Genomic DNA, 26,500 nt, shown 5'->3' with positions numbered 1-26,500 from the left:
CACATTTTACTACATATGTGTACGTACATGTGTAAGTGTTTACATAATAAAACTAAAGAGGTCAACCAGATTGCTTGCAGGAATGTGATCAGACTAGAGACGCTAAAGATGACGTATACAATAAAAGTATGCTAAGATAACATGCCGTCACCTGTAGTCATTCAATTGTTTATAAACCCTAGTCCAAGCTCCCTGCTTGAGACAACTACCCCGACCTATAATTCAAACGGCCTACGTGATCTGTAGCGTGTCTCATTTGATTGTGTGTTCGTATGAAACTACGTATGTCATTTGTATGTATGTTCATATGTTCGAACTACTGTCTGTTCCTTCATAACTTGTAACAGAGATGGTAGACGGGCAGAACAGAGTTAGCTATCGTCATTAGAAGACCTGTATCTCTTTACCTAAGCTTTATCATGTAGAGAGAACAGAAGTAGCCATCATCATTGGCAGAAGCGATCAAGCTATCGTTATTAGAAGACTTGTACAATCATATCTGATCTTCAGCATGTAAAACTTCAGAAGAATATATCTATTTTTATACTTCGTGTTTTCTACAAGAACCTCCTCACCATGAGTTTAACACATCATCGTCATAATCCCGACTTTGTAAGTGATCTACAAACCCCCAAACACTCCATTGAAGATGGAAGTGCAATACCAACCGACTTAGTGTAAGATTATCGCAAGTCTAACATTACCTCATAGGGCGCCTTATCATACAAGGCACAAGCCCTAATACATGTACGTAAAGTATTTCTTATACCATGTACACTAATACACTTTATTTACAGGTACGTACTACAATAAAGATTATGTTAGGTCCAAATTGTTGTATTTAATTGTTTATTGGTCAATTTAGCTTTATTATAAAATTTACTGTGTTTTTGTAAGGCTTCGAATGAATTAGGCAATTTACATGTAAAACGTAGTTCAAGATACGAAAAAATCAGGTTACGAAGGCCACTTCAGAACGGATTAATTTTGTATCCTGAGGCACTACTGTACAAGCAATTCCAATTTAAAAGGAAAAAAAGCAAGATAGATGCTTGTGTATTTAGGTTGTGTATGATGAAAAAAAAAAGATGCACAGACAAAATGATCCCAGAACTTCATAATGATATATAACTTCATAGTATATCTTTTATCATGGATATCAATTACATACTTCACAATCCGGAACTCAAATCTGTGGTGTCATGATACATGCACAAGACTCAATATTACCGAACGGAGTCAAATCCATACTGGTAATCATTTGTTCTGTTAACTAACATGTCATCATTCTACCTTCAAGAGCTAGCCAATTACTGGTGTGCAATGGGCAGGGCTTAGCTGCAAAGCTAGGTGGACTCAGCTATAGTTTGCCTAGTGCAGTTGTAGAATCTTTTGATCTTAAAATGTTTATGCTAGAAGCAAATTCTTTCCTACTTTCTACTGATGTCTCTCCCATATATATTTATTTTTCACTTCTTCTATAACTTTGTCTCTTTCTGCAGGTTGATTTCCTTTGGAAGCCACCTTTAGTTTATATATTGACAGTCCATAAGGGTTTTCAGCTGAAGACTTAAAGAAAGAAAGGAAAAAGCAAAGTTATTATTTATCAGTTATTGCTAATTCTCATTTTCATCAGGTTATTTGAGACTGCACTAGACATGCTCTAACCAACTGCCTCTTGACAAGCAGTGAACAACTATCACTTCATGAGCATGCCAAAATTCCTCCAAAGTGTCTTTATATACCAATAATTCACAATTGCATGAGCACTTCATCCTTAGTAGTGCACTTGTCCATGTTATCCAATCCTTGGCTATCAACATCCAAAAACATCTCAGTCCTCATCAGCTTTTTCAAACATACTCTTACCATCATCTGATCAACCTCTGGGGTCAGGTCATCTTTCCCTCACTTATGAAGTAGCTCATAGCTTTTGTCTGTCTCATTCAAGATTTGTTTTTTTTTTCACTAAATTATAACTTTTTACAAACATTTTCTGAAAACTCATCCCATATGCTAAACAACACCTGTACTACTTAGAGATGCAAATATCAAATGACCAAATAACTTTTACTTCCAAATGTAGAAAAACAAATAAGGGATTCTGACGGAGGAAAAATCTATTTCTGGGCAATGACCTGTGTCGCCCAGTAAGAAATGGTTCTTTGATACTCATTTCTAAGGCATAAGTATTGCTATAATTATAACCACAGAAAAAAGAGAAACGATAGTGCCAGAATATCCTGGCTCGCTCACCTTTTAATTAAAGGTGTCGGTATAGTAAAAGAGCGAGTGGATACCACTACCAGAGGTCCCTTGCCATTTAGTCTCCTCCGCCAAAATCCCTCACCTACAGAGCCGATCTAAGGCCCCGCTACCCGCTACTACTACGGTGAGCGTCTTTGTCGTCATTCCTGAAGATAGCACCCAAGTTTGGGCCAAACAGTGTGTGGAATGCAAAAAGGATGGGTGGGATTTCACTGGGCAACACAGGTCATTGCCCAGAAATAGATTTTTCCTCCATCAAAATCCCTTTTCTGGGCTCGGCCTGTGTCGCTCCGTGAAATAGTACCATGAAATAGTACCATGAAATAGTACCATGAAATAGTCGCTCCGTGAAATAGTACGTGAAATAGTTGCCCTTTCAAGCTTGGAAAGGAAGTGCAAACAATAAAGTGCAAACATACATAGTAACATTGCGTTTTAATAAACCTTAAAGTAAGTTAATCATAAAAGGACATATATCCATAACAACAGAAATGGTAATTAATCACTAAATAGGCAAGGGAACTAAGCCCAAACACAAAGTGATAATATTCAGTATGTACAAAACTACATCCAAAGCAAAGTTATACAGAGACGACAGAGCTAAGCAAGGGTGCTAGTGAAGCAGGCAGAAGGGAAAGAGCTACAGAGATAAATGCTAAGTAATTAGATATCATGCAGTGTCAGGTGAAACTGTGTTTCCGGCTGCCACTGCATAGAATTTAAGGGCTTCTAAAGACTTCAAATAGTGGCGTTCAAATAGTGGCGTTTAAATACTGTCGGAGATTTCCAGCCTGTGTATTTCTTGAGATCGTCAAAGTTCATATGTTGAAAGTAATTGATGGAGGTGGCAACTGCCCTAACATCATGAGCCTGTGGGAAAGACTCCGGATTGGCCTGTTTTATGAAATACAAAATTTGTTGCCTAATCCCTTTTAAGGAAATCGTACCACCTTTTTCCCTAATGAATAATGGACCTGAGAATATCAGGGTAGTCCTGCTTAAGTATGCTTTCAGGGAATTGACTGGACATAGTGACTGGTCCTGTGGAAGTGGTATAATTTTCCATGGGGCCCACTTTTCTTGTGGGTCTTCATTTTTGGCTAAAAATTGACGATCTGGGGAAAGGAGAAGTTCTCCTGAGGGAAGGAATTCAATGTGACCTGGTTCCCTCAAAAGAGCCGACAGTTCTGAAATTCTAGCTCCTGAGGCCAAGCTTATTAAGAATAATGTTTTCCTCAAAAGAGCTATATAGTCACATGAGTCATTATCGATTTCTGAGGCCAATTTAAGGACATAATTTAAAAACCATGAGACTGACCTGGGTCTCTCAGAGGGCCTGGGTCTAGCGCAAGCCTTTGGAATAGAAGAAAAGTATGTGTCTGTTAGATCTATACTGAAACCAAATTGGAAGATCTTCTTAAGAGCAGATTTGGTAGTAGTGATTGTGCTTGCTGCTAGACCTTTCTCGAATAATGTCCTGAAGGAGGTTATGGCCAAATTTGTGGTCATGGTTTGTGCGTTTGAGCCCTTCAGGAACAAGGCCAGTTTCTTAACAGCTGAGTCATTCCCTTTTGTCGGATTCTAAGAATCTGATGTTCTGGGGATCGATGTTGGCATCCCTTTGTGCCGCAAACTTCATGAAGTCCATAAAGTTAGGGCTTTCTGAATTCTTGAGGAAGCGGACACAGTCCGGGTTTGTACTAACTGAGTCAGTTTGGGATTGGGAATCTGTTGAGGCCGGAGTCCCAATTCCAGGAGTAGGGGAAACCAATTGCTTTTGGGCCAATTGGGAGCTACTAAAGCGACGTGTCCTTTGAACGTCCTGAACTTGTCTAGTACTTTCAGGAGAAGATTTACTGGAGGAAACAGATAAATCTTCTTCCACACATTCCAATCTAGAGCCATAGGGTCTGTGGCGTAGACCAGAGGGTCCAGGTTGGGGGCCACGTAGCAAGGGAATTTGTGATTTGACTCCGTGGCAAAGAGATCCACCTGGAGCCCCGGAACCTTTTGACAGATCCATTTGAATGACTCCTTGTCTAGGGTCCACTTCGATTCCAGTGGGGCGGAGCGTGATAGGGCATCTGCTACCACGTTCCTTACGCCCGCTAGGTGGGTGGCTGATAGGTGCCATTTGTTCCTGTCCGCCAAGGTAAATATGGCTATCAAGACATGATTCAGGTGGCTTGATTTGGATCCGCCCTGTTTATGCAGTGGACTACCACTGCGCTGTCACGTACTAGCTTGATGTGAACCTTCTTGGAAGGTCGAAGCCTTTTCAGAGTGAGAAACACTGCCATGGTTTCCAGTACAATGATATGTAGCTGGCAAAATGGTAAGGACCAGGTTCCATGGACCTTTTTGTACTGTGAGTACCCGCCCCATCCGCTTAGTGAAGCGTCCGTGTGGATCACTAGTGACGGTGGGGGAAACTGGAGGAGTACTGCTCTTGACAGGTTCTTGATGTCCGTCCATGGGCGGAGACATTTCCTTAGGGTCGCCGGGATGGAGGCTAGTTTGTATCGAGACCTGCGGTTTGCTTTTGAACGCCAGACGCGGTTTATGTCCTTCAGCCTGGCTTTCAAAAGAATGTCCGTGACTGAAGCAAATTGGAGTGAACCCAAAGATCCTCTCTTGGTTCCTCCGAGATGTCTGTGCATTCTTGAGAAATTGCCTTGTGGACACTTGGCTATTTCTTTCCTTTTCAATGGCGGAATTGATAGAGTGTGAGATCTCAAGTCCCACTGTAGACATAACCACCGGAAGCATGATTCCGGTGTTAGCCTGGACTTGGTCCTGTTTATTTGGAACCCTAAGCGTTCCAGGAACTTGATTACCTTGACCGTCGCCTTATGACATTCCTTGGGATTTGTTGCCCACATGAGCCAATCGTCTAGATAGGCTACTAACATTATTCCTTGTGTCCTCAATTCTTGGACGACTGATTTTGCCAATTTTGTGAAAATTCTGGGGGCAATGTTGAACCTGAATGGCATCACTTTAAAGGAGTAAGCTTGGCTTCCTAGCTTGAAGCCTCCTAGAAAGGGGCGGAAGTGTCTGGCTATGGAACATGATAGTAGGCATCTGTAAGATCTATAGAGGTTGTGACGGCCCCACGGGGAAGTAAGGTCCGTACCTGCGAAACGGTCAGCATCCTGAACTTGTTGCAGAGAATGAATGAGTTTAGATGGGACAAGTCTAGGATTATTCTTTGCTTTTCTGAGCCTTTCTTTGGCACGCTGAACAAGCGCCCTTGAAACTAAGTTCCTGACCCTTGATACAACACCTCTGTGAAGAAGATCCTGGGTATATTCTACCAATTCCGCTGTTGGTCTCTGATAGAAGCTGTTGGATGGAGGAGGATCTTGAAGCCAACCCACCCCAGACCTTTGGTCACAATGCTCTGAGCCCAATTGCTGAACCCCCATCGGTGGCAGAAGAGGTACAACCTCCCTCCTACCTTGGGACTCTCACTGGTTTGCCGATGGACGTCCACCAAGTGCTCCTCGGAAACCTCTGCCCCTGCTAGCAGCCCATCCGGCTCCTCTCTGACGAAAGGAACCTCTGGCCCGGCTACCTCTAGCGAACCTATTGAATGGCTGAAAGGACTGGGCCTCAAAAGCCGCGTTATAGGCCGGCGAGACAGCAAAGGAGGTTGAAGGTTGGGGCTGTTGCGACAGTTGCGTCAGAAGCACAAACTGCTGTTGCGGTTGTGTTTTTGACGCAGCCTGCTGTGGTACTTGAGGTACCTGGACTGCCTGTACTAGAGCTTGCTGAGGGGCCTGGAAGGGCTGGAACTTCCTAGGCCTCTTTTTCGATTTAGGGTTGGATCCGGTGGATTCCGGTTTCCTTTTTGGAACGAGACCCCACCGGATCTTCAAGCTCTGGTTTACTTTGGAGGCCTCGTATAAAACCTCAGTCACGACAGGGTTGGGGAAGAGATCTGTGCCCCATATGGATGAGGCGATCAATTTGTTCGGTTTGTGGCGGATGGTGGCTTCCGCCAGAACATGCTTCCTACAGTTCCGTCTTGCAATGACAAAGTCATAGAAGTCGCACTGCATTGTATGCAGTAGTGACTTGGCCATAACCTTAAATAACGGTTCTTGTTCGTAAACAAGAGCCGTCATTTCCGCCATTGTTAAGGAGCTGAGGGACCTGCTTAGCCTAGTCCGGGCGTCATACTCCGTCTGGATAAGGTTTTCCGAGAGCCTCGGTAACCTCTCATTGAACAGCGCTGTGGCACAGTCAGGTTTGAGTTTACCTAAGAAAATACAGGAAGGAAGGCTTTGATGGTATGGACACCTGTTACAAAGGGAGGAACGTCATGTTGGAAGACATACGATGGAAATGGAAGTGCAGGGTAGAAGGAAGAAGGGAAGACCAAGAAAGAGATGGTGTGATTGTGTAGGGGAAGATATGGAATTGAAAGGTATAAATGAGAACGAGGCACAGGACAGAAATCGAGGGAGACGACTCATTCGCAATGGCGACCCCATATAAAAATGGGTTTAAGCTAGGAAGAAGAAAGTAGGAGCTGCCCCTTCAAAGTAGTTCTCAGAACCTGGGATTAGGAGGGAGGTTGGCTCTGTTTCCCGGAGCTGAGGCATGGGCTTGTCCTTCAGAGCTGCTTGGTAGGTGGCTTCCACCACTTTAAGTGTGAGAGGGAATGACGTGCCCTCCACCGTTGTGAAAATGGTGAAGGGGCTCTTAAAAGCGGTGAGGCGAGTATTCTTGCACTCCCACTCCGCCAAGCTCCGTAACCAAGCCTGCTGAGCCTGTTCCCGGGGAAGGATAACAGTCTCTTTTGGGACTTTATCTTCCCTCATCATGGCTGCGTCAGTTAGGCGGACGTAGCCCATGAACGGGGGTTGGAGATTTTCGGGGTAGAACTCGAAGTCCTCAAGCCTTCCAGAATAGTAGAGGAGAAAGCCTCAGGGTCAAAGGAAGACTGGGTTTTCTCCTTACGAGGTCTATGTTTGGAAGACTTGGCAGAAGGGATAGCCTTCACCTTGTCAGCCCCGGGATGGTGAGCTGGTGGCTTAGTGACAAGGGAAGAGCTCGACTTCTTTGGCAGGTTCTTGTCTTTGGCAGGTTCTTGTCTTTGGCAGGTTCTTGGTTTTGGGTTTGAAGTCTGTAGAAGACTTCACTTTGGGGATCACTGCTCCGGATCCACCACCGAGAACCTTCTTTGCTCTGGGGAAGATGAGATCCGCCATGTCCTGGGCCAGGATGTAAGGGCATCCCTTGGGAGAGTTCCTCCCGAACCCTCCGACCCAGGCTTTCAGGGAGGTCAGCGCTGCTGTCCGGACCACTTCCAGGCCCTGTAAGAGGGGTTAGTATTAGTACTTAAAACTAGAGACAGAATTAACTCAGTATAAAAACCAAAACCAGTATAAATGAGACCCATTATATCAATATAAAAACGGAGTGAAATGCGACATACCTTGGCGGAAGCTTCATTCACGAGAATGTAGCACACGGAGTAGTTCTCGTGGTGCCACACGGTGAAGTCGTCCACCCTCACTGCACACCCGGCGCGAGAATGGCACACCTCATAGCCACAGGGGTCTTGGAGCACTGCGTTGCAGCCCCCTTCTTGAAAACAGGTAACCTGTAAGTCAAATGATACATGAGTATCATCGACAACCTTTGGAATAGTTCCAAGGTTGTGAAGTATGAGACTACCGCCGGAGTAGCTCCGGCGGCAGTATGCACATAGTATACACATAAATATATATAATTTAATATATATATCTAAGGGATAATTGTCACCCTGTCACAACCAACTCCGGGGTCTGTAAAACTTAACGTGATGTAACAAGGGGAGTATGACTTCAATAGAACTCCGGCAGGAGCCGGAGTTCCAGGTGTCCCCGACGCCGGGTGAGTAACATTCAAAGAAAGAAACAGGGTGCAGAGTGTTGTAAACGGGTGACAAATATGGCGAAATAATGAAATAAAAATAAAAATGAGAGAAAGATGTCCTAGAGTGGGTAGGCTAATCGCAAATCCGAAGATTTGAGTGTGTTAGCCGTGTCACGCATAGCGGCTAGTCATTATGCCGTACCGAAAGAATCGGGGGGCAGGCGACTAGGGGCAGAAGGACAAGAATACGAAGGGACAAGGTCCTAACGTAAAGGCATGAGGGCCAAAAACTCCTAACGACAGAGAATCGGGATCTAAACAGGCTAGGCTAAGATCCGAAACATGCGGTCGGAGTAAAAAAACCCCGTGAAAGGACTAGTATGTAAAAAACAAAGCTAACTGCATTAATAGGAACAAATAATATTTATTAATATTATATATATATATATATATATATATATATATTTATATATATATATATATATATATATATATATATATATATATATATATATATATATATATATTATATATATACAGTAGACCCTTGACTCACGAACACAATCCGTTCCTAGACCTTGGTCGTGTTCCAATGTTCGTGACTCGGAGCTAATTTCCCCATAAGGTTTTAATGGGAATAATATTAATTAATTGTTCTCGACCCCTACGAACCAATATATATTATGTATATTTTGCCTTATTTTACACAGATAATGTAAAAGTCAGTGTAAAAAACCTTAATATATCTAATAATATAATTTAAAATGGTAAACTAACACTATAAAAACGTTTGTAAAGTGAACACTTACTATGACTGGCGAGACTTCTGGCTTGACGGACAAGAGAAGAGGAGGGTGGTGGGTGGGGAGGAGGTTATTGTGCGGAAGGAGACCCTCCCCCATCCAGGTCGGGGAGATCTCGTTCCGGAGATTCAACTCTTCTAGGTTTTTTTGGTGAACGTTTAATCACAACTTATCCAATGTCTGTTGCCTTTTCCTTCCTTGCATAACTTTTCTGAAATGGCTCATTAAATTTTCATTGAGCATATTCACGATCCTGTCGTAACAATTTTGTCGGATGATACAATTCAAGGAAGCACTGGACATCATTCCACTTTTCCAATGCGGCTTTTATCACATCACTGCTGACATCTGTAACTTCCTCCCCAGCCTCCTCTTCGTCAGTTGATTGCTCCCGAGCAAGTTGCTCCTGCTGCTCTTTGTGGAGTTGAACAAGTTCGTCCGCAGTCAAATCTTCTGAATGTTCAGCGACCAATTCTTCAACATCTTCGTCGTTGACTTGTAGACCCATACTGTTGCCCATGGACACAATTTCTTGCACAATCTCTGCATCGAAGCCCTCAAAGTCACGGACAGTTACGCACTGGGGCCAAAGTTTCCGCCACGCAGAATTTAATGTGCGGTACGAACTTCAGTCCATGCGTTATCAATGAGGGTTATGCAGTGAAAAACATTAAAGTGCTTCTTCCAAAATTCTTTTAAGGTTAATTTTGTCTCTTCAGTTACACGGAAGCATCTGGAGAAGAGCGCCTTCGTATATAATTTCTTAAAATTGCTAATGACTTGTTGGTCCATGGGCTGGAGAACAGAGGTCGTGTTGGGTGGAAGGAACTTGAACTGAATGAAGTCATGTTCACTGCAGTCCAGCCAAAGTACGAAGGGTGCCGGGGCATTATCCATGATCAGAAAGGCACCGCAGGGGTAGCTTGTTCTCTGTTAGGTACTGACTCACGGTCGGCGCAAACACTTCATCAATCCTACTCCATAACAAGTTCCGTGTCACCCATGCTTTTTGTATGGCCCTCCACATTACAGGCAGTCTGGCCTTATTTACGTTGTGCTGCTTAAAGGCACGCGGGTTATTTGAATGGTAGACAAGTAGCGGCTTTAGTTTCAAGTCGCCACTTGCGTTTGAGCATAACAAAAGAACGTAAGCCTATCCTTCATTGGCTTGTGGCCTGGGGAGCGCCTTCTCTTCTTGGGTGATAAATGTCCTGTTGGGCATCTTCTTCCAGAAGAGGCCCGTTTCATCACAATTGAAAATCTGTTTGAGCGACGTATCCTTCGGCCTCCACGAACTCGGCAAACTCAGTCACGAATGCCTCAGCAGCAGCCTTGTCTGCGCTAGCAGCCTCACCATGCCTAATTACAGAGTGAATTCCAGTTCTTTCTTGAAGTTATCAAACCACCCTTTACTAGCCTTAAAATCATCTGGCGTGGCACTAGTAGAAGGAGTTTCCTTCAGCAAACTCTGATACACTTGCCGAGCTTTCTCGCAGATGAATCGGCTAGTTTACACTATCACCTGCCATCTGTTTTCTCATGTACCCACTTCAAAATTATTTTTTTCTGCCTCTTCGACGGGTTTGCGATCTCATCTTGGTTAGTACTGTCACTCCCTTCGCAACATTTGCTTCTTTAATGGCATCCTTGTTTTTCAAAATTGTCGAAAGTTGTCGACTTGGCCCATGCTTGTACTCACTTGCGATATCGGTCACGCGAACACCACGTTCAAACTTTTCTATAATTTCTTTCTTTGCTTTATTTCAATGGTTATCTTCCTCTGCACCCTCTTCTCACCATCACTCTTCACTTTCTTACTTTCACCACCACTCTTCACTTTCTTAGGGCCCATTATGAAGAAAATCACAAGTTTTTAGCGCAAAAAATGCTAAGCGAATTGACGAACGTCTTGTACACAATGAGATGAGACAAAGAGCGATGCGTGGGTGACGCCGTGTGTGGCGGCTGGAGGATGGCTGTTCCCATGGCAACTCAAACGCTCTCACGTGTGCTGGGCGATTTCGCGCCATTTTTCAAATGTTTGTGTCTAAAAATTAGTTTGTGAAACAAAGTGAATTGTTATTTTCCAGAAATTTCCAGCATTTTTCAAATGTTCATGTCTCAAAATTAGTTCATGACCCAAACAGAATTTTTATTTTCCGCATTTTTTTTTTTGTTCGTATCTCAAAGTTAGTTCGTAGGTCAAGGGTGAAATTTTACCTATAATTTTTTGGTCGGGGATCGAGTTGTACGTGGGTCAATGCGTTCGTGAGTCAAGGGTCTACTGTATATATATATATATATATTATATATATATATATATATATATATATATATATATATATATATATATATGAATATACTGCTGAACATAGTAGGGTCCAAATGGTATGGGGGACCAAATGGAGCATGTGAAACCGCCATGCGGTCGACGAGCCGAGGGAAGGCGGCGCAAGAACAATGGATCTCCCACTACTGCACTTCTAAGACTCAAAAACACGTCTAAAACGTAGAAGATCCTCGTAAAAGGGGATCTAAAACCTTAATAGCAGTACTTAACTTGGATGTAGAAGCTTGTTGAGCCATCTTGGAAACAAAGGATAAAATTCCTAGTGTGAACACAGCACAGAACAAAAACGTGTGTGGCGTCGACAATGATATTGAAAGGAATGACGACAAAGACGCTCACCGTAGTAGTAGCGGGTAGCGGGGCCTTAGATCGGCTCCTCTGTAGGTGAGGGATTTTGGCGGAGGAGGAGACTAAATGGCAAGGGACCTCTGGTAGTGGTATCCACTCGCTCTTTTACTATACCGACACCTTTAATTAAAAGGTGAGCGAGCCAGGATATTCTGGCACTATCGTTTCTCTTTTTTCTCTGGTATATATAGAAATATTTATGCCTTAGAAATGAGTATTAAAGGAAACATTTCACGGAGCGACACAGGCTGAGCCCAGAAAAACTGTATATGACATATAGCTCCCCAAGGTAAAAATTTAAATTTATAAAAAACAATAGTAATTACCCATGCATTCCAATCCTTCATATCGAAGCTGAGTTCCAGATGCATCGATGCATTCCACGAAAAAGTCTGGTGTGAAATGGCGAGGTAGACAATATTCCTCATCTTTGTCCTTTTCAATCCATTCATTTGATCCTTTCTGAAGTATCTTCCCTCCTCTGTGCACTATGAAATGAGCAGCTGCTAGTTCACATCCAAGAGCAGTAACACGCTCTTCAATATATCTGTTGAAAGAGAATTCTTGTATAAGTTACTATGCAATTTGTGTCAATTCCCTAACTATATACTGTACTATGTACTTGAAAAAAATTTAAGAGATGTTTGGCAGTGTTCCATGCCATGTTAAAAAGTCCAGCAACATGGAACAAAAATCATTAATGACACCATCTAGTTAATCTTAAATCTTTGAGAATCTGCTAATATCGTATGATGTCGAACAAATTTAATTCCTTGGGATTCAAATTCCGTCAAAGGACATCATGTGTCAATGATAAAATTGTAAAAAGCAGCCACATATATTTTGATGTAGAGTAGCATTAGGATTGTTTTAGGAGAAAGTTGGGGATGGTTTACCCATATCTCCTCTTGAAGCAGGGGCAGTTCAAAGCGAATTATAATAAAGTAAAAACAGAAAATAAAAACTTTAACTTATTTTTCCAGCTGTTACTTATGTTTTCTATATGCACTAACTTGTATACACAACAAAGAAATTTATCACAATTTTCCAAGAAGCAAAAAGATTTTATAAATATGATATTGTTATGATACAATAAGGTTTGTTCATACTTACCTGGCAGATATATATATGTATTCCTGTATTCTCTGAGGTCCGACAGAATTTCAAAAACTTACGACACACATAGTGGGAGGCCAGGTGGTTAGTACCCATTCCCGCCGCTGGGAGGCGGGTATCAGGAACCATTCCCATTTTCTATTCAGATTTTCTAGTGCCACTGTCTCCTGAGGGGAGGTGGGTGGGCACTTTAAATATATATCTGCCAGGTAAGTATCAAAAAACTTTATTGTATCATAACAATATCATTTTGTTCATGAAGCTTACCTCTCAGATATATATATAGCTGAATCCCACCTTTGGAGGTGGGGAGAGACAGAATAGGATTTAGGAAACAAATACATGTAGATGATTGACATCTTGGTTCCTTACCTGTTAGCATAGCTGACTTCGTGATTACTGTCACCCAAGTCCGCTTCTGCTTTACTAGAGTCTCCAGCAAGGTAGTGACCTATATAGCTGGTGAGTTCTAGATGATCTGTCAACGGGGGTGTGACCACAATGTGACTAGACCATTTGACCATACTATGAGGGCAACGAAGCAATAAACCACCACCTGACCAAAACTAGCCAAAGTTAAGATAGCCTATCTTAAGCTAAAGACTGGGAAATCCGCCTCCGGCGGCCGACCCGACAACCATAAATGCAATAAAATTAAAAACTCCTCCTAGCCATTTTCTACAGGATAGGATGAGTGCTACTTCCTGCCCCCAAAATTGTGTCTGCGGAGACGTATGGCCCTAGCGAACAGCAGTTCTCGTATGTCGTCTTCACGTCCCGCAGGTAGTGTGAAACAAACACCGAGTTGCTTCGCCAAAAGATGGCACCCAGGATGTCACAGAGCCATATTCTTTTGGAAAGCTACCGAGGTTGCAATAGCTCTCACTTCATGCGCATTCACTTTAAACAATTTCATATCACTATCATTACAAGATGAATGAGCCTCCTTGATGGTGTCTCTCAAGAAGAACGCTAGAGCGTTCTTAGACATCGGTAAGTCTGGCCTTCTTACCGAACACCACAAGTTGCTTGAAAGGCCTCGACAATCCTTCGTTTTCCGCAAATAAAATTTGAGAGCCCTGACAGGGCACAGGACTCTCTCTGGCTCTTGTCCAATAATTTCAGCCATCCCTTTTATCTCAAAACTCTTAGGCCAAGGGTTGGACAGATTTTCATTTTTAGCTAGGAACGTTGGGCTCAATGAACAAACAGCATTATGCCCTTTGAAGCCAATATGCTTACTGATCGCTTGAATTTCGCTAACCCTCTTCGCCGTCGCCAGAGCAGTTAGGAAAATACCCTTTCTTGTAATGTCCCTCAAAGATGCATCCTGGAGAGGTTCAAACGGACTGGACGTCAAGAACTTCAGGACCACGTCCAAGTTCCAGGAATGCAGCTTAGGTTGAGCTACCTTCGTGGTCTCAAAGGGTCTTAATAAATCATGAAGGTCCTTGTTATTAGCCAAATCCAGGCCTCTGTGTCTAAACACTGTCGACAACACGCTCGTGTAGCCTTTAATTGTCGGGACTGCTAACTTTAAGTCATTCCTTAGAAAAAGGAGGAAGTCTGCTATTTGGTTCACAGAGGTCGTGGTAGAGGAAACGCCCTTCTTTCTACACTAACTCCTGAAAGCAGCCCACTTGGATTGGTACACTGCAAGACAGGAAGCTCTCCTTGCATTGGCAATAGCTCTTGCCACTGGTCTTGAAAAACCTCTCGCTCTGGCCAACTTTTCGATAGTCTGAACACTGTCAGACTCAGAGCGGAGAGGTTTTTGTGGTACCTCTCGAAGTGGGGCTGTCTGAGTAGATCTGTCCTCAAGGGTAGCGTTCTTGGGAAGTCTACCAAGAAGGTCATGACCTCTGTGAACCATTCCTTCGCAGGCCAAAGCGAGGCAATCAAAGTCATTCTCGTCCCTTCCGATGCTGCGAACTTCCTCATGACTTCTCCCAAGATCTTGAACAGGGGGAAGGCATAAAGGTCCATCCCTGTCCAATCCCAGAGAAGGGCATCTATCGCTACTGCTCCTGGGTCGAGAACAGGGGAGCAGTATAACGGAAATCTCCTCGTCCTCGATGTAGTGAAAAGGTCTACTAGAGGACGTCCCCATAGCCTCCACAGCCCCTGGCATACCTCCTGATGAAGAGTCCATTCGGTCGGTAGCAGTTGATCTTGCCGACTGAAAAGATCTGCACGGACGTTTTCGACACCTGCTACGAACCTCGTAAGGATCGTTACGTCTCGAGCTTGTGCCCACAACAGGATCTCCCTCGCTAGACTGAACAGGGCCGAGAGTGCGTTCCTCCCTGTTTCTTGAGGTAAGCCAGAGCTGTGGTGTTGTCTGAGTTGATCTGGAGAATTCGGTTTGAGACTTGGTCTTCGAAGAATTGGAGAGCCAAATGAATGGCCGCCAACTCTTTGAGATTTATGTGCCAGGACACCTGTTCCCCTCTCCAGGTGCTTGACACTTCCTCCCCCCCTAGTGTTGCTCCCCATCCTGAGGAACATGCGTCGGAAAACAACACTAGGTCGGGGCTCTGAAGCTTGAGAGAGAACCCCTCTGATAGCTTGACGGGGTCGAGCCACCACTTTAGGTGATTCTTTACTACCTTCGGGATCCTCAAGATCGAATCTAGATCCTCCTTGTCTAGCCAGTTTTCCGCCAGGAAAAACTGGAGAGGTCTGAGGTGCAGTCTCCCCAGGGAAACAAACTTCTCCAGCGAGGAAATGGTCCCCAGCAGACTCATCCATTCCCTCACCGAGCATGTTTCTTTCCCCAGAAAGGCTGAAACTTTGTCTAATCCTTGCTGCTGACGTTCCTGGGACGGAAAAGCCCGAAAAGCCACTGAATCCATCTGAATCCCCAGATACACGATGGACTGCGTCAGGATCAGATGGGACTTTTCGAAGTTTACCAGAAGTCCCAGGGACTTCGCTAAAGCCAACGTCGTGTGAAGGTCCTTCATACACTTTGCCTTCGGAGAGGCTCGAATCAGCCAGTCGTCTAAATAAAGAGAGATCCTTATGTTGGAAAGATGAAGCCATCTCGCCACATTCTTCATTAAGATTGTGAATATCATCGGGGCTGTGGTTAACCCAAAGCAAAGCGCCCTGAATTGAAAAACTTTCCCCTTCAGGACAAACCGCAGGTACTTCATCGACTGAGGATGGATCGGGACGTAAAAATAAGCGTCCTGAAGGTCTAAGCTCACCATCCAGTCGCCTGGTCTTAAGGCCCCTAGAACTGACTGAGGCGTTTCCATTTTGAACTTTTGCTTTTCTACAAACAAGTTCAACCTGCTGACATCTAACACTGGTCGCCATCCTCCCGACTGTTTCGGCACCAGGAACAACCTGTTGTAGAAGCCTGGGGATTCCAGGTCTAGGACCTGTTCCACAGCCCTCTTTTCGAGCATTTGCTCGAGCAGATCGTACAGAATCTGCTGCTTCTCCTGATGGTAAGAGGGTGATAAATCCCTGGGTGTTGTGCACAGCGGGGGCGGTTCGAGGAAAGGGAACTTGTATCCTTGCTCGATGACATTGAGGGACCAGTTGTCCGCCTCGCTCTCTCTCCAGGCTTTTGCAAATAAACGAAGCCTGGCTCCGACTGGTGTCTGAAGGACAGACGTCTCATTTTTTACCCCTGGTCTTGGAAGGGGCTCTGCCTCTGGGAAGACCTCTTCCTCGAGGAGACGATTTCGAGGAAGTTCCCCCTCGAAAGGGCTTCTGCTTCTTGGAAGCTTGACCCAGCGTAGAAGTCGAAGGGACTGCCGGACGTCTGGAAGACTGGGCCAGAAGGTCTTGTGTAGCCTTCTCTTGCAGGCTGACGGCTAGATCCTTGATCATTGCCTGGGGGAAGAGATGGCTCGAAAGAGGGGCGAACAGCAACTCTGCCCTCTGAGCGGGAGAAACGGACTTCACAGTGAAGTTGCAGTGCAACACTCTCTTTTTCAAGAGCCCGTACAAAAGTGCGAAGCCAGCTCCTCCGAACCATCCCTGACGGCCTTGTCCATACACGCTAGCACGCTGGACAGCTCCCCCAGACTAATCGAGTCCGGACTCCGAGACTGAACATCTGGGACTCCCAAGCACCAGTCCAAGAAGTTAAAAACTTCCATCGTCCAGAACAGTCCCTTAAGATGGTGGTCCAACTCAGAAGGCGTCCACGACACCTTCGCCGATGAAAGTAGAGACCTCCTCAGAGCGTCAACCAGGCTGGCAAAGTCGCCTTGGGCAGAGGAGGGAACCCTCAACCCAACGTCCTCTCCCGTCTCATAACACATCCCTGCTTTGCCATTAAGTCTCGACGGAGGCAGGGCAAATGAAGTCTTTCCTTGAGCCTTTCTCGAGTCCCTCCAGTCATGGACCTTCTTAAATGCTCTCTTGGTCGAAAGGGAAGTCTTCATCTTTACAAATCCTGGTGATTTACTGGATTTGGACGAGGAAAACTGAGAAAGAGGAGAACGAGGGGCCAAGGGTTGAAACTTGTCTCCAAACGAAGAACGAAGAAGACGGGCCATGACCTGGTAATCCGATGAAGCGGATGTTGAAGGCTGCTCTTCATCTACTGCCTCCGTAGAACTGCTAACTTCTTTTACCGGAGCAACTGACGGGTCCACCGACTGGAGAGGTCTAAGACCTATAGGCCTCACTCTCAAAAGAGATCTGCATTTCGAAGCAGAACCCTCCGCACCAAGCAGGACGTCTTTCACAACTGCCTCCAATGCGTCCGGCAAAACTGCAGAAAAAACGTCTTGAAGAGCGTCTTGACCAGCGTCTTGACAAGCGTCCTGATGAGCGTCCAGGCGTCGGCGAGCGTCCACAGAAGCGTCCCAATGAGCGTCCATACGAGCGTCCTGAAAAGCGTCCAGCTGGGCGTCCTGCCGAGAAGTCCGACGAGCGTCACGACAAGTGTCTTGACGATCGTCCCGACAGGTGTCTTGACGATCGTCCCGACGATCCTTTCGACGCGACGAAGGAGCTAGTGAAGCGTCAAGCTTAGCAGCTTGAGGAGCGTCCTGCCTCGCAGCAGTCCGAGCGTCACGAAGAGACGTGGGAGGAGCGTCTTGATGAGAATGAAGACGATCCCTGCTACGATGAGCTTGAAGATCTTCCTCTCTCTCAAACGACGAAAGTTTGAGGAGACGTACATCGCGCCCTCTAGACAAATGCTGGGGTGCCGAACGAAATCTAGAGGGCGACGAAACAGGTGAAAGAGACGAGCGAGGAGAGGGAGAGGGGGACTGCCTGGACCTCTTGATAGACAGTCTGTCATCCTTCCTACAACGACGAGGCTCTGCCTCTCTCTCTGCAAGGAACAAAGCTAACTGTTGCTGTATTGACAGGAGCATTCTCTTGGTAGGAGAAGACTCCTTCTCAGGAAAAGGGCTAATCCTGTGGGAAGACGAGGGGCGAGGGGACACCTTCTTCCTTCTCACAGGAACAGCTCTCTCCCTAGAGCGACTGGGGCGCTCAACAGCGTCATCCTCGGATGACGTCCTGGTCCTCTTCTGCGGTGGGAAGGCGTCGAAATCTGGAGAAGACCGCAAAACATCCGGAGAAAAAGGACGTGAAGCGTCCTCCTCTCTGAAGCTTCTCTTCAAGGGTCGAGAGTCCTTCTGAGAGCTCCACACCTTGGGCGGGGAGGACGCTTCGGAGGACGAGAAGCAATCCTTCAGGAGACGTGCACGAGCATGCTCCTTGGCAGCCTGGGAAGCGTCAACAAGTCCTGCCGAAGGTACGCCAGATTGGTGGGGAGCCCCCGTAACCCTCCTTCGGCTTTCGACATGCCCACTCCCTGATTTCTGGGAGTCCGACAGAGATACAGGCCTAGAGGCATTATGGGGCCGATCTGACGCCCCCTCCACAACACTAGGGGCACTATCACTGCGCTTCACTGCACTAGATTCCAAGGCGAGCACTTTGGATTCCAGATTACGGAGCGAATCCAAAATCACAGAAAGGGCATTACCCTCCACAGACACAATCTCAGGGCCCGTAGGCAACACCACAGGGTTAGGAGAAACAAAGTCTACTGGAGGGTTAGCAGGAGAAATATTACTGCCCTCATGCCTACTGCCTGATACACTCCTGGACGAAGACCTCCTGATTCTGTCACGCTCTAACTTGCGTACGTAAGAATCATACATCTTCCATCCTGAATCAGACAAACTTTCACACTCCTTACAACGGTCATTAATCAAACACAAATGTCCCCTACAATTCGTGCATACAGTGTGGGGATCTACCGAAGCTTTCCGTAGCCTCACCTTACACTCATCCATACAACATACTCTGACACTAGCAGAACTAGAACCAGACATCTTAGTTATAGGAAAAATCAAAGCCAAAATCAAAAACAGTCCACAAAAGCGTGTGCCTAGCCACAGATCCAAAGTCAAAACCAAAAGGCAATCAAGATACTTAAGTGACAATGAGAAGTTAACGAAATCCAGAGCGGAGGTACTGAAAACAGGTGTTGACAGTACCGGCGACAGAGAAAATCTGAATAGAAAATGGGAATGGTTCCTGATACCCGCCTCCCAGCGGAGGGAATGGGTACTAACCACCTGGCCTCACACTACGTGTGTCGTAAGTTTTTTAAATTCTGTCGGACTTCAGAGAATACAGCTACTACATATATATCTGACAGGTAAGCTTCATGAAAAAAAAGCTTTTTTACCTACAGGAATTAAAGCAATATCTGTTCTTAGCTACCATCAATATACTATACGGTGCAAAATGAATTTATGAATCATTGTTTTTATTTATAGGAATGAAAGAAATCTCTGTTCTCAACTAACTATAATAGTACATATAATACAATATTGTAAGGACAGCATTTCCACCGAAATTCCCGTCCTTCCATTGTACATACCTTTTCACATACATACCAAAATGTAGAGCAGTTTGCGGCCTTTCCACCCATATATATATATATAATCAAAATATGTTTCCTGTAAGCTTAATTATATGTATATTTGTAGGTGCAAGACAGTATAATCACAGCGGGACTCCGCTCCCTTATTAGGACAGTAGCGGTTTCGGCCACTCACCCTAGAAAACCATTAGCGGAATTAATATGGCATTCAGTCTTGGTTTTCTGGAGCTCCTATCTGCAGTCGACCAAAATGGCATTAGCGGACTTCATACGGCACATCCTCTACAGGAGTGTTTTGGCATTTTTCCTCACGGTTTGGCCCGCCTTTAATGAGATGGCGGACTTGGAGAACTTAAATCAAGAATTGGAGCTTACTAATGCCCTCCCAAGTGGTTCCTTGATGGCCCGAGCCACGCCCCGATCCATGTCCTTGTGAGCCATACTCCATCAAACTGCCACCCTTCTCCTGGCAGAACGTCGCAGCCTGGCTTGACCACGCGGAAATCCAGTTTCAGCTCCAAGGGATCACCCAGAGGGGACCAAGTTGGACCTGATTGCCACAGCTGTCCCGGAGGAAGTGTTCAACCGTCTCGCCCCATGGATGGGCACCCAACCCAGAGCGCTGCCCTACAGTGATCTGAGGACACAACTGATCCAGGTCTTCTCCCTCCCGGTTCCCGAGAGAGCCGCCCAAATCTTCAACCTGGTGGTCATCCTTTGGTCAACGAGAACCCAAGGTTAGCCTGACACAAGCTCCAGGCCCTGGAGGCTAAAAACCACCACACGGGCCGCGAAACTCGTCTCCCCACTGTCAGCCAACAGCCTGCGGCAGGAAGATCCCGAGGAAGTCGGTATCGATGCAGCCTTCCAGAGGAGGAGAGCCCCACAGCCTTTCCAGAACACCGGCTAGTGTTTGTTCCATTAGAAATATGGAAAGAAGGCAAAGAAGTGTGAATGCCCCTGCTCCTTCATGCCTTCAAAAAACGAAGAAGGCGGTGCCCAACACCACCCTCCCTGGTGGCGGCAGTAGCCAAGTCCCGCCCCAAAGAATTCTATGTTGATGATGCAATCTCCAGCCACAGGATGCTGGTCGACACCGTGGCCAAGCAATCGGTGTTCCCACCATCAACAGAGGACTACAGGCGCACCCCTGACGCCCACCAACGGGACCCCCATTTGTTGCTGTGGCACCAAAACTCAGACCATCGCATTCCTGGGTCGGACCTACACCTGCCCCTTTGTCATTGCAGACGTCAGAACCCCGTCCTCGGCGCGGACTTCCTGGCCCACCACAGGCTTCTAGTGGATGTAGCTCGCCAACACCTCCTGGACACAGAAACCTACCACTCACCATGGGCCCCAGGGCACCTGGAATCTGCTCCCTCTCCCCCCACAAGTACAGCTCCCTCCTACAGGAGTTCTTGGATGTTTTCAGACCCGAGCTTCGCCAGGTGGCAGGTGCCACGGCCATGCATAGTGTGTAACACCACATTGAGGCCAAGGGCCCCCTGGCTCACGCAAAGTTCCGCCGCTTCCTGCCAATGCCCCTCCTGGAAGTCAAGAATGCGTTTGCAGAGATGGAGCAGATGGGCATCTGCAAGAAGGCTACGAGCCCATGGGCTTCCCCCCTCCACATGGTAAGGAAGGCAGTCGGTACATGGAGGCCATGCAGGGGCTACCGCTGCCTCAACCTTGTCAGCACACCCGACAGCTAACCCCCTGCCGAACATGCAGGACCTCACCAGATCCCTCCACTGGGCAAAGATTTTTTCAAAGGTGGGCCTTCTAAAATCCTACCTTCAGGTTCCCGTCCATCCTGATGACATCCCAAAGACAGCAATCATCACGCCTTTTGGGTCTTTCATGTTCGCCTTCTCCACCTTCAGCCTGCAGAAGGCTAGAGATACCTTCCAGCGCCTAATGGACAGCATCCTCAGCGATTTAACCTTCTGCATCTACTATGTAGACGATATTCTTATATTTTCCAGGTCGCCAGAGGAACACATGAACCATATTCCGGGCCATCCTCAAGCGCCTGCAGGAGAACGGACTTGTAGTCTGGTTCGACAAATGTACCTTCAGTGCGGAGAAGATGGATTTCCTAGGCCACAAAATCACCCCAGCAGGAGTACGTCCCATGCCATTGAAGGTAGCCGCATTGGAGAAGTTCCCGACACCAACAACGGTCAAGGCCCTACAGGAGTTCATAGGGATGGTGAACTACTACAGGAGGGTCATCTCAGACATCGCCTGCACCATGTGCCCTGAAGGGAAAGCCAAAGAAGCTGGTATGGGAGGAGGCCCAGCACGCCTTCAATCTCAACAAGGTGTCCCTCAGCAGAGCTACAACCTTGGCCCACCAGGATCCCGACGCGCCCGACTCTCACAACTGATGCCAGTCACATTAAACATTCAGAAGATTTTTGTCACAAATTCAGAGAAGCACATATACCTCTTCACAACATAAAACTTTTAAGCCTTGACGTAGATTCCCTATTCACAAAAGTACCAGTACAGGACGTCTTCAGTTTTTTAGGGAAAAATTATCCTCCTATTCAGATCATTTCCCATTGGCGCTTGACAAAATGATAAAGTTAGTTGAATTATGTGCATCTAATAATGTATTTTCATTCGGGGAATCATTCTACAAGCAAAAATTCAAGTTTAGTATGAGTAGTCCTTTAAGTCCAGTTTTAGCCAATCTGTACATGGAATACTTTAAAACTACTGTAATAAATGCAATAAAACCCAAAAACATGCTGTGGATGAGATATGTAGATGATATTCTAACATTTTGGGATAATAGGTGGGGCAATTTTAGTGAATTCCTTTCAAAATTAAATGCATTAGTGCCCAGCATCAAATTTAAAGTTGAATGGGAAACAGACAGTAAAATTCCTTTTCTTGATGTTTTGATAATCAGAGACACGACAGAATACAAATTTACCATATACAGAAAACCAACGTTCTCACTTTCATACATTCATTACTTTAGCTATCATGACATTGCTATCAAGATAGGTGTAGCCAGCAACCTGTTCTTAAGAGCCTTACGAATTTGTTCCCCAGATTTCCTGGACAAAGATTTTGAACTAATTCGTAAGCAACTTTCGTCTTTAAAGTATTCTGACCATATAATTGAGAAAGCAATTCACAAAGCAAACGTAATTTTCTACCGACCCCCTAAAGACAAGACCAGAGATACACCCAACAACGAAATAAAAATTCCACACCTGGACAAGATTAAGAAGGTGACTCAGACCCTCGGAAAATCTAACCCTTTTGCATTTACTTACCCAAACACCTTAGCCAAATCCCTGATTAACATCCAACAAAAGACATCCCCCAAGGACACTGGGGTTTATCAAATCCCATGCCAGGAATGTGACCAATCTTACATCGGATTTACAGGTAAATCACTTCCCCAGAGATAAATACAACACAAACGGTCAGTTAGGTATGGCCAACAGAACTCAGCTATTCTCAACCATATAAATGAACATAACCATAGAATAAACTGGAATTTGTCAAATATAATTTATAGCAGCAACTGCCACTACAAGAATCAAATGATGGAATCGGCCTTAATAAAAGATAGGCAGGTAATGAACATCTCAAAAGGAGCATGGGTTTCAGATACGATTGACAAGAATTTCATTCAACCAACGCTTAAGAAGATTAAAGGAAGATTATCAGCGGGGGTGACCTAAATTGGCTTGCATGTGGATGGACCTCTTGGTATAAATACCACCTTTTCTGTAAACTTTTTTCATTCATTTACCTGAAGAGGGAGACAGCAGTCTCTGAAATATAGTACTTTTTTCTCTATATTTTGGTGTTTTTATGGGCTCCTTTTATGAGATATATATATATATATATATATATATATATATATATATATATATATATATATATATATATATATATATATATATATATATACACACACATATATGGGAAAATAAAAGGCCCATAAAACAGTTTTAATGTTGGAACCATATGTTTTGAGCACTTCCCTCTGTGCTCCGTACAAAAGGAAAATGCTGGAATCTGCTATCATCAATCAAGCCAACAATATGAACCTGTCAGGAGGACACTGGAAATTGGATGAAATTGATGAACTAATTCTTAGGCCGCTCCTCAAGCAGGTATCCAAGAACATCCGACCACCGGATGAGTCGCCAGACAGGAGTTAATGAGGCTAAATATCACCAGGGAATAGTTTATTTCCACCCTTGCCTGGGTCACTAACAGAGACTTACTGCTACATATGTTTTTGTATATATAATCCATATTTTACCAGTGATCTGGAGCACAAAAGGAAGCTCGAAATATATGGTTGCAACATTAAAATAGTGTTTTATGGGCCTTTTATCTTCATATTATAGTTGTAATAATATATATTATATATATAAAATTATGGGCCTTTTATCTTCATATTATAGTTGGTAATATATAGATATATATATATATATATATATATATATTAATATATATATATATAATATATATATATATATATATATATATATACATATACATACATATATATACATATATACACACACACAAACATACACACACACACATATATATTATATATATATATATATATATATATATATATATATATATATATATATATATATACAGTGTTCCCCCCCGTATTCGCGGGGGATGCGTACCAGACCCCCCCGTGAATAGTTAGCATCCGCGAATGTTTGGAACCCCTATAAAAGCGCTAAAAACAGCCTATTTTGTAAGTTAAAACTTAAGAAAAACCACTAAAGATTTTCATACTTGGTTTTTTTTTTAATAGTTTTATCACAAAAAGTGCATTTTATGATGAAATTGATCACAAAAACCAGGAATTTGTGGATATTTCTCATAGAAAAATAACGCGAATGCGCGAATTTTCCGGGGGGCCGCGAATAATGCAAGGAAACATTCCCGAGAGAAATCCGCGAATGTGTGAGTCCGCGAATCCGGAGAACACGAATACGGGGGTCCACTGTATATATATATAAAGATTTTTTGCCACGAAGGGAAAAATGAAAAAGCGAGATAGCCAAGTACTTTCGGTCCTGTTCGGACCCTTTACTGAGGCCTCAGTAAAGGGTCCGAACAGGACTGAAAGTACTTGGCTATCTTACTTTTTCATTTTTTCCTTCGTGGCAAAAAACCTTTATTTATATATAGCATCACGTTTTATATACTTCGTGATAAAGTTATTCATATATATATATATATTATATATATATATATATATATATATATATATATATATATATATAGTGTTACCTCGAGATACGAAATTAATCCGTTCCGAGGCGCCCTTCGTAACATGAGTTTTTCGTATCTTCGACCGCATTTTACATGTAAAATGGCTAATCCGTTCCAAGCCCTCCAAAAACACACCAGTAAATTTCATAATAAAGCTAAATTGACCTATAAACAATGAAATACTACAACAATTTGGACCATTCAATACCTAACTTAATAACGTACTGCTAATTAATTACCTGTGAATAAAGTGTATTAGTGTACATGGTATACAAGAAATACTGTATGTATGTAGTAAAATGTGGGAGCTTACCTTTCGAGTGAGGCTATCTCCGAAAGTGGCGACAGAGGAGGACAAACGGCAGATACGTACGTACGTATGTACACTTAACTTTGCGAAGCACATAAAAAAATGTAAGGAAAACATACATAAACTAAAATTTACGAAACACATTAACAAAACTGTAACACTCAACTTTCAAAAAACTAAAATTAACTTTTTTTTTTCTTTTTTTGATTTTTACTTTTTACTTTTTTTTTTTTTAAACTTTACATTTTTTTTTTTAAAACAAAATTTCAACTTCATCACCACTTTCAACTTTCTCTTTTTTAGTATCACTTGGTTCTTCCTTTTTGCTTACTCCTGCTAATACTAAAGGCCTCTTTAAAAAATAACTATCCAAGGAAGATTGCTTCTGCCTACTTTTCACAATTTTCCTGAAACGACTCAAGCAAACGTCATCGAACTGCGCAAGCATACGACCTGTGTGAGCCTTTTCGGGGTGTCTTTTTTTCTACAAATGATTGCACTTTATGAAAAGCAGCTAGAACATCCTTAATTTCTGCCGTTGTCATAGGGTTGTCCTCCTCCCCCTCGCCGCTACTAGAGAACTCCTCTTGAACGACGTTATGTTGCATGGCCTCCAACTCCTTCAGGTCATCCATTGTAAGCTCTCTTGGTGCTCCTCGAGAAGGTCGTTGATGTCATCCTCGTCGACAACCAGCCCCATGGACTTGCCGAGTGCAACGATCTCATCAAGATCTGGTTGCAAAACAGTTTCAGGATCGTCAACTGTTTCTGAATCTGCAGCACCAGCTTCACCCACGTCGAGTCCCTCAAAGTCTCGGGCGGATACAGCATCGAAATGCTCCTTCCAAAATTCATGCAAGGTGAGGTTTGTGGTATCGGTTATGTCGAAACATCTCTTGAAAAGATGATTTGTATACAGCTTCTTAAAGTTCGATATCACTTGCTGGTCCATGGGCTGGAGGAGAGGGGTAGGCAGAAGATAAAGAACCTTGATGAAGGAATACTCTGCTAGGATATCTTCCTCGAGGCCAGGAGGGTGGGCAGGGGTATTGTCCAACACCAGCAGACATTTCAGAGGGAAGCGCTTCTCTTCCAAGAATTTCTTCACTGTCGGGCCGAAACACAGATTTACCCACTCCGTGAACAAAAGCCTCGTTACCCAGGCTTTCGCATTAGCCCTCCACATCACTGGAAGCTTCTCCTTAAGCACTTTGTGGGCCTTTAAGGCTCGAGGAGTCTTGGAATGATAGACCAGTAGGGGCTTCACCTTGCAA

General features: G+C 44.4%; 1 protein-coding gene across 1 annotated transcript in view; it reads right to left on the bottom strand.

The window, feature by feature from the left end:
- The window catches only part of LOC135221800 (distal membrane-arm assembly complex protein 2-like), a 61,185-nt gene that overhangs the window by 22,255 nt on the left and 12,430 nt on the right, over nucleotides 1-26,500 (bottom strand). Inside the window, exon 3 of the mRNA XM_064259653.1 lies at nucleotides 11,964-12,184. Coding sequence (XP_064115723.1) covers nucleotides 11,964-12,184 — 221 coding nt within the window. The remainder of the gene's footprint in view (nucleotides 1-11,963; nucleotides 12,185-26,500) is intronic.

The sequence above is a fragment of the Macrobrachium nipponense genome, chromosome 3, assembly GCF_015104395.2.
Source record: "Macrobrachium nipponense isolate FS-2020 chromosome 3, ASM1510439v2, whole genome shotgun sequence".
In the NCBI taxonomy this organism is placed as follows: domain Eukaryota; kingdom Metazoa; phylum Arthropoda; class Malacostraca; order Decapoda; family Palaemonidae; genus Macrobrachium; species Macrobrachium nipponense.
The sequence above is the reverse complement of the archived record's forward strand: the minus strand, read 5'-3'. Positions and strand labels throughout refer to the sequence as shown.